General features: G+C 26.8%; 3 protein-coding genes across 4 annotated transcripts; 1 reads left to right on the top strand and 2 right to left on the bottom strand.

Annotated features, from left to right (window-relative positions):
* The first annotated feature begins 778 nt into the window (after positions 1 to 778).
* Positions 779 to 2,033, top strand: LOC122632712 (GPN-loop GTPase 2). The gene is made up of 5 exons (XM_043819861.1): positions 779 to 913; positions 979 to 1,184; positions 1,256 to 1,370; positions 1,452 to 1,647; positions 1,727 to 2,033. The coding sequence occupies exons 1-5, from the start codon at positions 793 to 795 to the stop codon at positions 1,962 to 1,964; spliced, it is 876 nt and encodes a 291-aa protein (XP_043675796.1). The 5' UTR covers positions 779 to 792; the 3' UTR covers positions 1,965 to 2,033.
* LOC122632711 (trafficking protein particle complex subunit 13) lies at positions 1,879 to 4,334 on the bottom strand. 2 transcript variants are annotated; one of them, XM_043819858.1, is made up of 11 exons: positions 4,060 to 4,334; positions 3,705 to 3,873; positions 3,518 to 3,602; positions 3,322 to 3,449; positions 3,124 to 3,247; positions 2,962 to 3,058; positions 2,654 to 2,880; positions 2,471 to 2,571; positions 2,226 to 2,373; positions 2,035 to 2,154; positions 1,879 to 1,929 (listed from the first exon to the last, which is right to left on the bottom strand). In XM_043819858.1, exons 1-10 carry the CDS (start codon positions 4,100 to 4,102, stop codon positions 2,062 to 2,064), a joined length of 1,215 nt encoding a protein of 404 aa, XP_043675793.1. In that variant the 5' UTR covers positions 4,103 to 4,334; the 3' UTR covers positions 1,879 to 1,929; positions 2,035 to 2,061. The 2 variants fall into 2 exon arrangements, with proteins under 2 accessions (XP_043675793.1, XP_043675792.1); XM_043819857.1 differs by having other exon boundaries at positions 1,879 to 2,154; positions 4,060 to 4,333.
* Positions 4,335 to 4,600: 266 nt separating this feature from the next.
* LOC122632191 lies at positions 4,601 to 5,749 on the bottom strand. Its single transcript, XM_043818723.1, has 3 exons — positions 5,201 to 5,749; positions 4,849 to 5,082; positions 4,601 to 4,745 (listed from the first exon to the last, which is right to left on the bottom strand). The coding sequence occupies exons 1-3, from the start codon at positions 5,351 to 5,353 to the stop codon at positions 4,608 to 4,610; spliced, it is 525 nt and encodes a 174-aa protein (XP_043674658.1). The 5' UTR covers positions 5,354 to 5,749; the 3' UTR covers positions 4,601 to 4,607.
* Positions 5,750 to 12,064: the final 6,315 nt, after the last annotated feature.

Here is a 12,064-nt window from a genome sequence, read left to right as displayed (position 1 = left end):
TAGTAAACAATACTTGTCAATCGAAACAATCAAATTATTATATCTACATATATGTGGCTTGTTGTATATTTGTAGTATTCGTTTATTTATAAATAAGAGCGATTGGAAAAAAAAAGAAAATTATAAACAAAGAAAATTTTGGTTGTAAGTATTACTTCAAATTTAAAATATTTTTATAGAACAATTGAATTTATAATAGTTTTAAGAATATAGTTGTTAAGTTCTTTATATAATTTTTTATGATTTAAGTGATAATTATTTTTACAGAAATGCGTGAAAAACTATGAGTCATATTTTTGCAATTAATACTTGTGGATATCATACAGATATTGCTGTAACAATTTACAGGTAAAAGTAACAACAAATATGAAAATGTTCAAGAATATTTAACAACATTTTTGACTGTTAACTAAAATCATATTTTATTTTTAGTAATCGTATATTCATAATTATTTCTCATTTCAAAAAACTGGGATCATTAATTACAGTTAATCGAGAATCAGCTTTAAATCAATTTAACAGCAATATTTTCTCTACGAAGTAAGTATTTTTATTTCTAAAGTTTTTTTTCCCTCTCTATCTAATACAATTAAATTAAAATTTCAGTGTTATCTTTGGTAAAGATGAAATTGATGTTCATGCTGCTGCTAGATATATTGCAGAACAAATAAATATAGATAAACCTTTATTGTTGTCAATATCTTTAAAAGACTATAATAAAGAAATATTAAAAGTTATAACTGATAGTATAAATCAGTTGAAATTGTGGTAATCTAAAGATTGATAAAAAATATGAGTTTAATATTTGGACAATTGGTCATTGGACCGCCTGGTAGTGGAAAAACTACTTACTGTAATGCAATGTGTAAATTTCTGGAGCAAATAGGTAGAAAAGTAGCTGTTATCAACATTGGTATGTGAAATATAACATTAATTTATAATTATTTAGTTTATACAAATATATTTTCTTACCATCAGATCCAGCTAATGAAAATATGGAATATACCCCATTGGTAGATATATCTGAACTAATCAAACATGAAGAAGTAATGTCAGAATATGGTCTTGGTCCAAATGGAGCATTAGTTTACTGTATGGAATTTTTAGAAGCAAATGTCAAATGGTTGATTACTAAAATTTTAAATTTAAAGGATTACTACCTTATTTTTGATTGCCCAGGACAGGTATAATTATACATCAGTATTTAAATTGTCTACGCAAATACATTATTGAATTATAACTTTGTTATAAATAGGTTGAACTTTATACACATCATAAATCTGTTAGTTCAATTGTTGAGAAATTGACTCAGAATTTAGTAAGATTGTGTAGTGTACATCTTGTAGACTCACATCATTGTAGCGATCCAGGTATATGTATTTTCTGAAAGATTTTATATATACATTTAAATATTTATAAACTAAATATAAAGATTTATGGTTTCTTTACAGGAAAATATTTATCATCTCTAATCTTGTGTACGACTACTATGTTACAATTAGGTCTACCTCATGTTAACATTATGACAAAATTTGATGAAATGAAAAAATTTAGCGATCGTTTAGCATTTAATATAGATTTTTATACAGAAGTACTTGATTTAAATTATCTCCTAGAGAAATTAGATGAGGATCCTTTTACAGCAAAGTAAGTTACTTAATTTTTTGACAATTACAATTTAAACTCAACTTTCTATAAAAATGATAATAAATTTTGTTATATATAGGTACAAAAAACTTAATGCAGCTTTAATTTCTTTAGTTGAGGATTATAGTCTTGTAAGTTTTATACCATTAGATGTTTCCAATCAAGCACTTTTGTTACAAGTGAAAAATGCTGTTGATAAGGCAAATGGTTACATTTTTGGTGGAAACGAACCTCAAGATGTTCAAACATTATTGGCATGTGCTGTTGGAGCTGTCAGTGAAACTAAAAAAATGTCTACTATAGATGCATATCTTTGAATAAATATTAAATAATAATAATACATTATTATAGTATGATTTTTAAATTAAATATATACAAAAAATATACATTGTATAAATATTTTCCTAGATCACACTAATTCAATTGGTTGACAAAAATTTGTGCTAAGTCATCATAGTCATATACCCTTTTCAAAAAAGTATCCATTAACTTTAAGCCAGATATAATCTGTAAAATAAAATTTTTATATTTGTATATTATACTTTAAAGATTTTTTTTTATATATGAAATGTACTCACAGTAATACCAGTATCTAATGGTATTAAACTCAAAGGTACATCAATAGAAGTTCCAGGCTTTAATGTTCCAATTATTTTATCAGATATTCCACACCATGCAATTGAATCACTTGATTCCAAACTCAATAACAAATCCATACTTCTTTCTCTAACAATAAATAATCAAAATTGTAGTAAAATGCATTTATTTTTTATAACAAATTATGATAAAAAAAAATATACAAAAAATATAAATTGATACATACGAAGTATTTGTTATGTGACAATTAAGATTCACTTGTTCTTCTAGATAAACTTTCAATGGAATATCTTTCATAATAACTCTTAAATCTCCATATTCTGGTGCCTATTTTCAAACAAAAAAAAAGTATTATTCCATGTATCTAAATTATTATCAAATCTTTTGCATCATAAATAAGTAATTGAACCATTCTTTGTAACTGGCTTGTTTGCAGTCGTCCTCTTTCTCCCAGATTACTTTTCCATACAATATCCAATTTCCCAATATTAGTAGCATTATGCATCATTTTAGGATCTTTTTGTAAGCTTAACTGAGGTTTTAAACAATATAGATATTGTCTACTGCAACCAGAATCCAATAAATTAATTTTTCCATAAATGCATTCTCCCTTTTCATTTTTATTTAATGTTGATACTAAAAAAAGATTATTTTTTAATGTAATATCAATTAATGTAATATCTCAATTAAGAACTATTTAATAATGTTATTACTTACCACTAAATAAATGTGACGATTCCAATGACACTTTTTCTAAACAAATTGGACCTACTGTAAGATTTTGTATTTGTGCCTCAAGATACACTTCATCAGACTATGCAAAAACATATGTTATTTTTTTAATCTTACTATTACCTATATCTTATCATTGATACTTACTTCTGCATTATAGAATTTTGTTTTTACATCCAAAGGCTTAACTACTTGAAATTTAAAATATTTCCTGAATGATTGTGGAGGACCCATTAAATTAGCAGGTACATAACTAACTTCGCATACTAATCTAAAATGATATAAAAATTTAATTACAAGAATTGTCAATTCAATAAAAAATTTTTAACTTTTGTTTAACTTTACATATGTGTTCCTATCTCTTTAACTTCATGATGAATAACTTCATCCACTGTATTATCCGGAGCTAACTCCTTGACTTCTGAATTTCCTGACGATAATGAAATAACTTGAGTACTTGTTTGTAAATCCGCCTGTAAAAATATATAGTGAAAATATTTATATTCTTATTTTTAAAAAATGTTTAATTTCTAACACTTACCTTAACGGTCACATTTTTAACTATTTGATTACTACCATTATGTACACATAAATAACTTGAAAATATTTCTCCTAAATATATATTTCTGAAATATATAAACAAATCTATTATTATATTATATTATACTATTACAGAATACTTCATATATTTTAAGTAAAGAAAACTTAAGTATTACAAAAACTTATACCCAAAACTTTGCGGTAATACCATAAATTGCCCAATAGCAAGTGTTTCCATTCCTTGCAATGATGTGCAATCATTTTTTAATTCATTGTTGAGTGTATTACCTGGTAAATCTATGGAATCACAAGTAACAACTACAGGACTGGCAAGAGTGGGTCGTGTTAACCTCATTACTAGAAAAAATGTATAAAATTGTTAATTTCACATATTTGGCATTAAAAAAAAAAAAAAATATTAAATACATATTTAAATGTAAATAATTACTATTGTAATATTATTGTTTTTCTTTTCTTTCACATTACACGATATATAAACATCAATATATATATGTATATACATATATGTCAAATATGTATTACCTTTTAGAGCAAGTAAATATTCATTCTTTGGTTTAGTCTCCATTTTTTAGTAAGAAAATCAAAAATACTGCCAAGGTTTGACAAACTAATATTTATTTCCTATGAATCAAAACAACTTTTTACCAAAATCAACTAACACATTTTCTTACTGAAAGTTCTAAACAACAATCGAATTATTAATCTAGGGTCCCTACAAAGAATGTACAGTAAGTCGCATTTCTATGGTACACGTATTTATTTGAAAGATGCTTAAATCTACAGAAATATTATAAAATTTTTCAATATTTATTAAATTGTACAAATATAATCATTGAAACAAAAATAATTCTTTATTACTCATGTAAAAGTTGTATAAACAAAATAGAATGATTTATTTTTTATAATACTTAGTTGCATTTTATATATATATATATATATATATATATATATATACATATACATATATATATGCATATATATATATATATACATATACACACACACACAATATTTTATAATACTTTTTGAAAAAGAATTTCTCCATCCATAAAATACAAATATATATGTTATTACAAACTCTTAGCTTTATTAAGTAGATCTACATATGCTTCGGAAATTAAATTTTCTGGTGCAATATCTAATTGTTTCATTATTTCTTGTGCAATTTTTTCTCCATAATCAATATCTTGACCATCGTGTAAAACAACCTAGAATAGAAAAATATCAAACACATAGATGTATGAATATTTTTTATATATACAATTATAATATGTATGTGATTATTTAGTTATTAAATCATACGTTACATACTTCTAATTCCAAAAAACTACCTAATTCATGTACATCATCGATATGTATCCTAGTTTGATCGATGATAAATAATCGTCTTGTTTTTTTTACAACTCCTACAATACCATTACAAATGGTTAATATATTTTTTAAACTTTCACATATTTCAGCTTTTATTTTTATTCGTTGATAATTACAAAGTTTAGGACCTATAATATTAGGTCTTTCATAATAAATTATTTCACCAGTTTTATCCTGTAAAATGACAGTATTTTGTATTATCTATTATCATATCTCAAAGTATTAATTAAATTAAAATTCAAATTAAAATAATTATTAAATTTGTTGATTATTTATTGATATATATACTTACTTTAAATTGGCGCAATTTTAATCTACCTGTTTTTGTATTAAAGAAAGTATCATGTTGTTCTATAACAGTCCACTTACTTTTAGTAATTTTCTCAAGTTTATTAACAAGCGTTACAGAATCGTTGATTTTCGTTTTTATTTCAATGTTTCTCATTTTTATTTTTCGACTTGTTACTTTATATCGATATACGCGTTTAATATTATCTTGAAAATTTCGTTTTCTTTGATTTAAGCAAAGAACACTGTATTTATTAGAACTTAATTTGATTTTATTTAAATATTATTATCAACGAAATATTTTCTTTGATATTTAATATTATCTTCTATATTAATATTATGTATTAAATATTATTATACTTTGAATCTTGTAACGAACTGTTAATACGAACTAATTTTATAACCATAAAAACTCTCGCATCTGATCTTTAGAACGTCTTTCAATCGACTAGTGTTTAGTTCTTACCAACTTTGTCTGTACTGTTGACATATCAGATTTAAATAAAAATAAAGGAAGAACGAGAGTAATAACTTTTATTAATACATTATATTTATATTTACGATCATATTGTATAAGTTTTAAATATGACGAGGTTATGAAGAGAAAAAAAAATATGTGTGTATATATATATATATATATATATATATGATGTGTGTACATATATATATAAACACATTTTTTCTATATATATATATAGAAAAAAAAACCTAGTTTTTATATGTACTTTTATACATTTTAAAACGATTGAAATCTGACAAATGATTTGATTTGGATGAAAATCTTTTTGATAACATAAAAAACAGATATTTACAAAAATGTCAATCAAATAATGCCTGAAAGCATGGTTTTATATTTCTTTATTTTAGCCTATAAGAAATATAATATGCATAACTTTCAGTTCTCCTTTTACCAATTAAACATGTATTATCAATCGCTATGGAATCAAGAGAATTATTTATATCATACAGTGTTCTCTTAGATAACGTACAAAAAATATGCTGATTTTACATATTTAAGTATTTCGTATTTATCTGAGAAAACTTGTTTCCATTTCTGATTGATTTTTTCATAAAATAAAAACAATTTCAAATTAATATACGAATATACGGTATCTTTCTTTTTATATGAAGATACAAGAGAAGCAATTTTCATTTTCTTTCTTTAAAAAGCATGTTTTATCCGCAAGTACATATATTTATGTATTTTTCTTTTTTATTTTAGATTATTCATCTAAGAAGAGAGTGCACTTCTTTTTCTAAAGATATACATAAAATCTTTCTATTGTCAAGTGCACGATTTTTTCTGTGAAAATATAGAAATTATTACGAATCAACAATGCTATTATTAAACATTTACACTTAACCTTATTCAAGTATTTATAGTGTGTGTTTAAAATGATTACAAAAAATATACAATTTTATAAGTATTTTAATGCAGTAAAATAATAGTGATAATAATAATAATAATAATAATATAATAATATATAATAATAATAATAATAATAATAATAATAATAATAATAATAATAAAATAATCAGAGCATTCATCGGCTCAGGACATCAACCACCATAATAGTACAATGTACTTTCAATCTGTAGCAAAACCCGTCAAAAGGAGTAACTCGGGTCACGCCAAGAAAAAATAAATAATAATAATAATGATAATAATAATAATTAATAGTAATAATAATAATAATAATAATAATAATAATAATAATATCAACTAATAATGTTATTAAATATTTTTATACATATACATAGTGTTGTATTTATAATGCTTTGAAGTTCATTATTAGATAAAGAATTAATGAACGATAACAGTAAAATTTTACGTCAGTAAATAAATTCTTTATCTCATGTGATTATTACTCCAATCATATATAAACTTATTTTAGCATTCCGATCGTTTGATTTCTTCAACATATCCAGACATTGTGATGACATTATAACAATTTATATATATAATTGTGAAGTTACAATAGGTAATATTTCTTTTTTTTTTTTTGTAAAATGTTGGATCCACTACATTTCTATTCATTGTTTATTACTGCATTCATTGTAATTTATATTTTGATATATTATTAATCAGAGAGTTATTATAAAATATTTTCATATTCATAGAGACATCCAGTGATTTAAGAAAGGAACTTTGTTGCTCACATAGGCAAATGTAGCACCAAGAGATAAGTACAACATTGAGAGCAAAATTATTGATTAGAAAATAGAAACACTGCAAAATATAAGAAAGTATATCTGGATGATCAGAGAGCAAAAATATTACATTTATGAACTTCATTCGTTTTTCACATACATTATACTTGTGCTATCATATTGAATCCTTTAAAAAATGGGTCATTTCTATTACAAATAAAAATTTTAGTTCATGATTTCATCATAAATCAAAATTTTGCACACTCATTAGATTCGAGATATCATGTTTACATTTCTTTTTGTAGCACTCGAAATTATAGAAATATTACAAAATGTCAGATTATTCATAGTATTACAAAAATGCAACAGTCTTAGTGTTATCTAAGAAATGGTTCTTCCGCATCATTTCGTTGTTGTAAAAAATGCAAAATGATGTTAATTGTCCAACACTACTCGTTTAAACTATCATTACCGTTACTTTTTATTTGTTTTTATCAGATTATTATACCAATGTATAAAAGAAATGTTAAGGCCTTGCATGCATTTCTCAATCTTTAGAAATCGAGAGACCTGATGAAAGTAAAAGATTAATTGAAGAACAAGAAAGCAATTTATTAACTGTTCATAAATTTCTTACTTCAACAAGTTCTCAAGTCTAAAGCTAGCGGATACAGGCCTGGAAAGAATCAACATGGCAACAGGGATATGCTACCTGGCATAAATAATGACTACCCAGTATTTAAACTGGTTAGCATTGTCACACATGCAGCCTTGGAAAATGTCCAAAGATTAAAAATTGTGAAAAATTATTATTCGTACCTTTTCAGGAAATCTTTAAATGATTGGCCAATATATATCTTTCCCTACAACTTTTACAATTTAGTAGGGATCAGTCAGAAGAAGACAAAGTGGTTAACAAACAAATTTAAGCCTTCCTTCTAACTTGAAAATTGCAACAGCATTCAATTACATTCAGTCGATCTATTACACTCATCATTCAAACTACACTCACAAATCACGCTCTTCAATTTCAAATACATACTTCTTCAATGTCTACAGTTTTGTTATGCTTTTCAATAATGTTTTTCTTGTTAAGTTTACATTATTATAAATGTACAGTTTTGAACATAATTTAATCAATACTCCAGTTGTGTGTCGTATCTTCTAATTGATTTACACTCTACGTTAGCCGGAAAACACTGATTTGGCGTTCAGCAGTCGCATCCTAGTGTCACCGAGTCACTCACTGAAATTGGGCAGGCAGTACGTAAAGACTACAGAATAAATTATAAATTGTGATAATTTAGTCGTGATCACGGAAGTGGTCTGATTCATTTAAGATATTGAAATACATATTTTGTCATACGCTACTATTATTAAAATTAAAATATAAAAGATAAAATTATTCTTAAATAATTCAAATTGAAATATCAAAATATCTCGAAATAAAAAATATATGATTTAGACCACTTTTCATAATCGTTGACTGAATTATTAAAATAATTGAAAATAGAAGTTAAATAACTAACCGGTTATTCCATTAGAGTTTTAGAGACAACAGATGCTTCAGAAAATCTGCAGCGACGAATGTCAGGGTTAATGAAGGCGTTTGTTTTTATTTTCTCTTCTCTGTGTGAGATTTCTCTTCTACAAACTTTTGTTACTCATCTTGTCTCTCTTCTTTTCATTTTCTTATAACTTTCCTTATATACGTAGTAATATAAATATTTTCAAAAATTCATATTGTTTATAGAAAAAAAAACGCCGTATCTCTTCTTATGATTATTGCGCGTTGATCTAAGCGCTATGTGTAACGTATAGTTACTATAATAAACAAATGACCATTGTCATGTGGCGGTCGATCGCCTCTTATATGTTTCAAAGGATGAATTTACTCTTATATAAGTATATACATACATTTGAATGTACATGTCGAAATATATATATATATAGATCTATTATATATAAGCATAATATTTTCTTCTCTGTATTTCTTATATACGTGTTTTCAATTTCTTCTTCTTTATGAATGTGGTTACTAGTTGCAATAATGTTTGCCAAGAAATAATCGTTAGTACAGCAGAAATGTTTCTTTTTTCCCCAATAAAAATGATGTTGAATACTTAGCAAGTACAAATTTTCGAATCTTGTAAAGCAAACAACTAAAATTATAAAATAAATGTAGAGAGACAAATATATATACAAAAAAATATATATATATAATCAGTGAGAAACTATTGAAACAGAATAAACAAAATAGCATTTTGAAATGAATGCAGATAATTTACAAGAATGATATATATATATGTCTATATATAATATATTATATATAATATATATATATATATATATATATATATATATATATATACACATAGACAAAGGAAAGGTAAAGCTGTGAATACAGCAATAATTGGAAAAGTGAGTGAAAAACGATCAGAACACTTTGATAAGCAAATAAAAATAAATAGAAAATTTTAATCTGTAAAAAATAGATTCACTCTTCAAAACCATGAAGTTCAAAACGAATAAACAGCTATTACTATTACTATAGTAAACGAATCGTTAAAAATGTAAACGATATAGAAAGGTTATTATTATATTCGCTTTTTGCGAAGCAATGATCGTAACGTTTATAAGAGCATAAATATTTTCTCTCTTTCATATTTTCCATTCTTAACAATTGGTAAATATCAGTTACAATTCTGCAATTTTTGTTTGTTTTTCTTAAAAACACATCTCAACTTTTGGTAAAGTATTATTCATTACTTTTCAAAGACACGTCAATGTTTTACAACGTTGATAGAAAAATGGATTTTGCCAGAATTGAAAATTGATCCCGGATTTCTTTCCTTTTTTTTTTTTTGGTTTTGCCGGGCTGACCTCTCTTCTGACCATTATTATGAAAGTTATCCAAGATTTTCTTGTCAATTTTTCCGCTTCTAATTATTCCTTTATCCCCATAAAATTCTTTTTTACGTTCCGGCCCAGCTTGACTGTGTGACCCTCAGCAATTTTATTTCATTTCATTTCATTTCATTTTTTGTTTTTTCCTTTTTTTTTTTTTTTATAATAATGGGCCCAAAGAGGAACACACATATTAAAAACTGCAACTTTTGTCAGCTGCCATGTTCAAGTGTCATAATTAGTTGGGAATACAATTCTCCACCAAATTCGCACACACGACAGTATTGTTGTTGTTGTTGCGGGCGAATATCTTATTTGTGAAGAAGACTTCAGGCGGAAAAAATGGGTTGGGTGGCTGGACCGGGATTCGAACCCGAGGAGACTTTTCGCTTGTCGGGCGACTGCTGCTCTAACCACCATTAAGCTACCCAGGTCCTCTTGCCAATTCTTCCGCTTCTAATTCTTACCTACGTAAATTTCCTACACGTCTTGGACATTCTGGAAATACCGAAGATAGAAATTGAGTACGATAATAGAAATATTGAAATAAATAAGAGATATATATATATATATATATATATATATATATATATATATAATAGGAGCATATTGGATTATGGAGATAATCTAAAATATAAAAAGAAGAATACCTATTGTTGTAAGAACTGGTTCTGCAACATGCACAGATGGTACCTCCACGTGTACTTCAAGAGGATCAATAAGCGAGATTTCTGTGATGACCATACGCAATGGCTCCCCGATACCTGATTATTCAAAGTTATATTAATTGATCAAAGAGAATTAATAACGAACCTACTACTTTATAGTAATTGTTAATTTGATATTTTGTTGATTAAAAGGGGATGATATTATTATCAAAGCTTACTATATTACAAGGGCATCATATGGAAACAATCAAATAATAACTGTTTCAAGGATATTGATTATTATTCCTGTAGCATAGCGTCGAGTAATCAAATTATGAAAGTGATTAATATCATAGAAATTACCTCGTGCTGTTGGTGACTCAGACTGTTGTGGTTGATGTTGTTGTGATGAATCGCTCGTCGAAGGTTCAGCTTTTGCGGTATCCGGGCCACCACCGTCTTCCTCTTTTTCAATATTTCCTAAGTTATCAGACCTATCCTTTTGCTCTTTTTCATGTTCTTGTTCCGATTCTAATTTCTGTTCATGTTCTCGTTCTAATTCAGACTCTACTTCTGGTTCACGTTCATGTTCGTGTTCTGGTTCATGTTCTTGTTCCGCGGTATGATCTGTTTTCCCTTCGACATGACTAGGCAGGGCCAAAGATGTATCATCCATTCCAGATACAGACTCTTCTGGCAGTGTAGTAGGTGGAGTGGGTCTTCTACCTTGTCTATCACGAGTCTTATACGCTTCGGCCGTTTCTGAAATGTGTTTGCACCACAACTTGCGTTCGGCTGGAGAAGCAGCCACCAGGTCATAAATTTGTGCCCCATTTTGCGAGGTATTGACCAAATACAAAGAGTTCTTGTCCACGGCATTGTGCCTGACAAGTACCGTTGATACTTTTACGATAGGGCTTAACACGGAATTCGCTTGACTGGTATTAATAAACTTTAACAGGTACTTTTCATCTTGACGGTGCAAGAAAAATATCGTGTCGTCGAGTAAAACGACATGCAAATCGACCGGTTTTGCTCTATTCTGTTCGGTTCTACGCCATTGCAATGGACCCTCATAAATCAGTTTGCGTTTAGTTATATCGAGATTCTTGAACTCTTGAACGGTTGGATGATCGAACTTATCGAAGGCTGATCTGTCGATG

Source organism: Vespula pensylvanica, chromosome 10, assembly GCF_014466175.1.
Source record: "Vespula pensylvanica isolate Volc-1 chromosome 10, ASM1446617v1, whole genome shotgun sequence".
Classification (NCBI taxonomy): Eukaryota; Metazoa; Arthropoda; class Insecta; order Hymenoptera; family Vespidae; genus Vespula; species Vespula pensylvanica.
Note: the sequence above shows the minus strand (reverse complement) of the source record. Positions and strands in the feature narration are given on the sequence as shown.

What these genes read in the sequence shown, in the direction of transcription:
- LOC122632712 (XM_043819861.1), top strand. Translation starts at nt 793, where the DNA reads ATGAGTTTAATATTTGGACAATTGGTCATTGGACCGCCTGGTAGTGGA. An exon ending in TTTTTGATTGCCCAGGACAG is followed by an intron (nt 1,185 to 1,255) that starts GTATAATTATAC and finishes TGTTATAAATAG; the next exon opens with GTTGAACTTTATACACATCA. An exon ending in ACATCATTGTAGCGATCCAG is followed by an intron (nt 1,371 to 1,451) that starts GTATATGTATTT and finishes GTTTCTTTACAG; the next exon opens with GAAAATATTTATCATCTCTA.
- LOC122632711 (XM_043819858.1), bottom strand. Translation starts at nt 4,102, where the DNA reads ATGGAGACTAAACCAAAGAATGAATATTTACTTGCTCTAAAAG. An exon ending in AAAGAGATAGGAACACATAT is followed by an intron (nt 3,248 to 3,321) that starts GTAAAGTTAAAC and finishes ATATCATTTTAG; the next exon opens with ATTAGTATGCGAAGTTAGTT. An exon ending in CAAGCCAGTTACAAAGAATG is followed by an intron (nt 2,572 to 2,653) that starts GTTCAATTACTT and finishes GTTTGAAAATAG; the next exon opens with GCACCAGAATATGGAGATTT.
- LOC122632191 (XM_043818723.1), bottom strand. Translation starts at nt 5,353, where the DNA reads ATGAGAAACATTGAAATAAAAACGAAAATCAACGATTCTGTAACGCTT. An exon ending in TAAAATTGCGCCAATTTAAA is followed by an intron (nt 5,083 to 5,200) that starts GTAAGTATATAT and finishes GTCATTTTACAG; the next exon opens with GATAAAACTGGTGAAATAAT. An exon ending in GTAGTTTTTTGGAATTAGAA is followed by an intron (nt 4,746 to 4,848) that starts GTATGTAACGTA and finishes TTTCTATTCTAG; the next exon opens with GTTGTTTTACACGATGGTCA.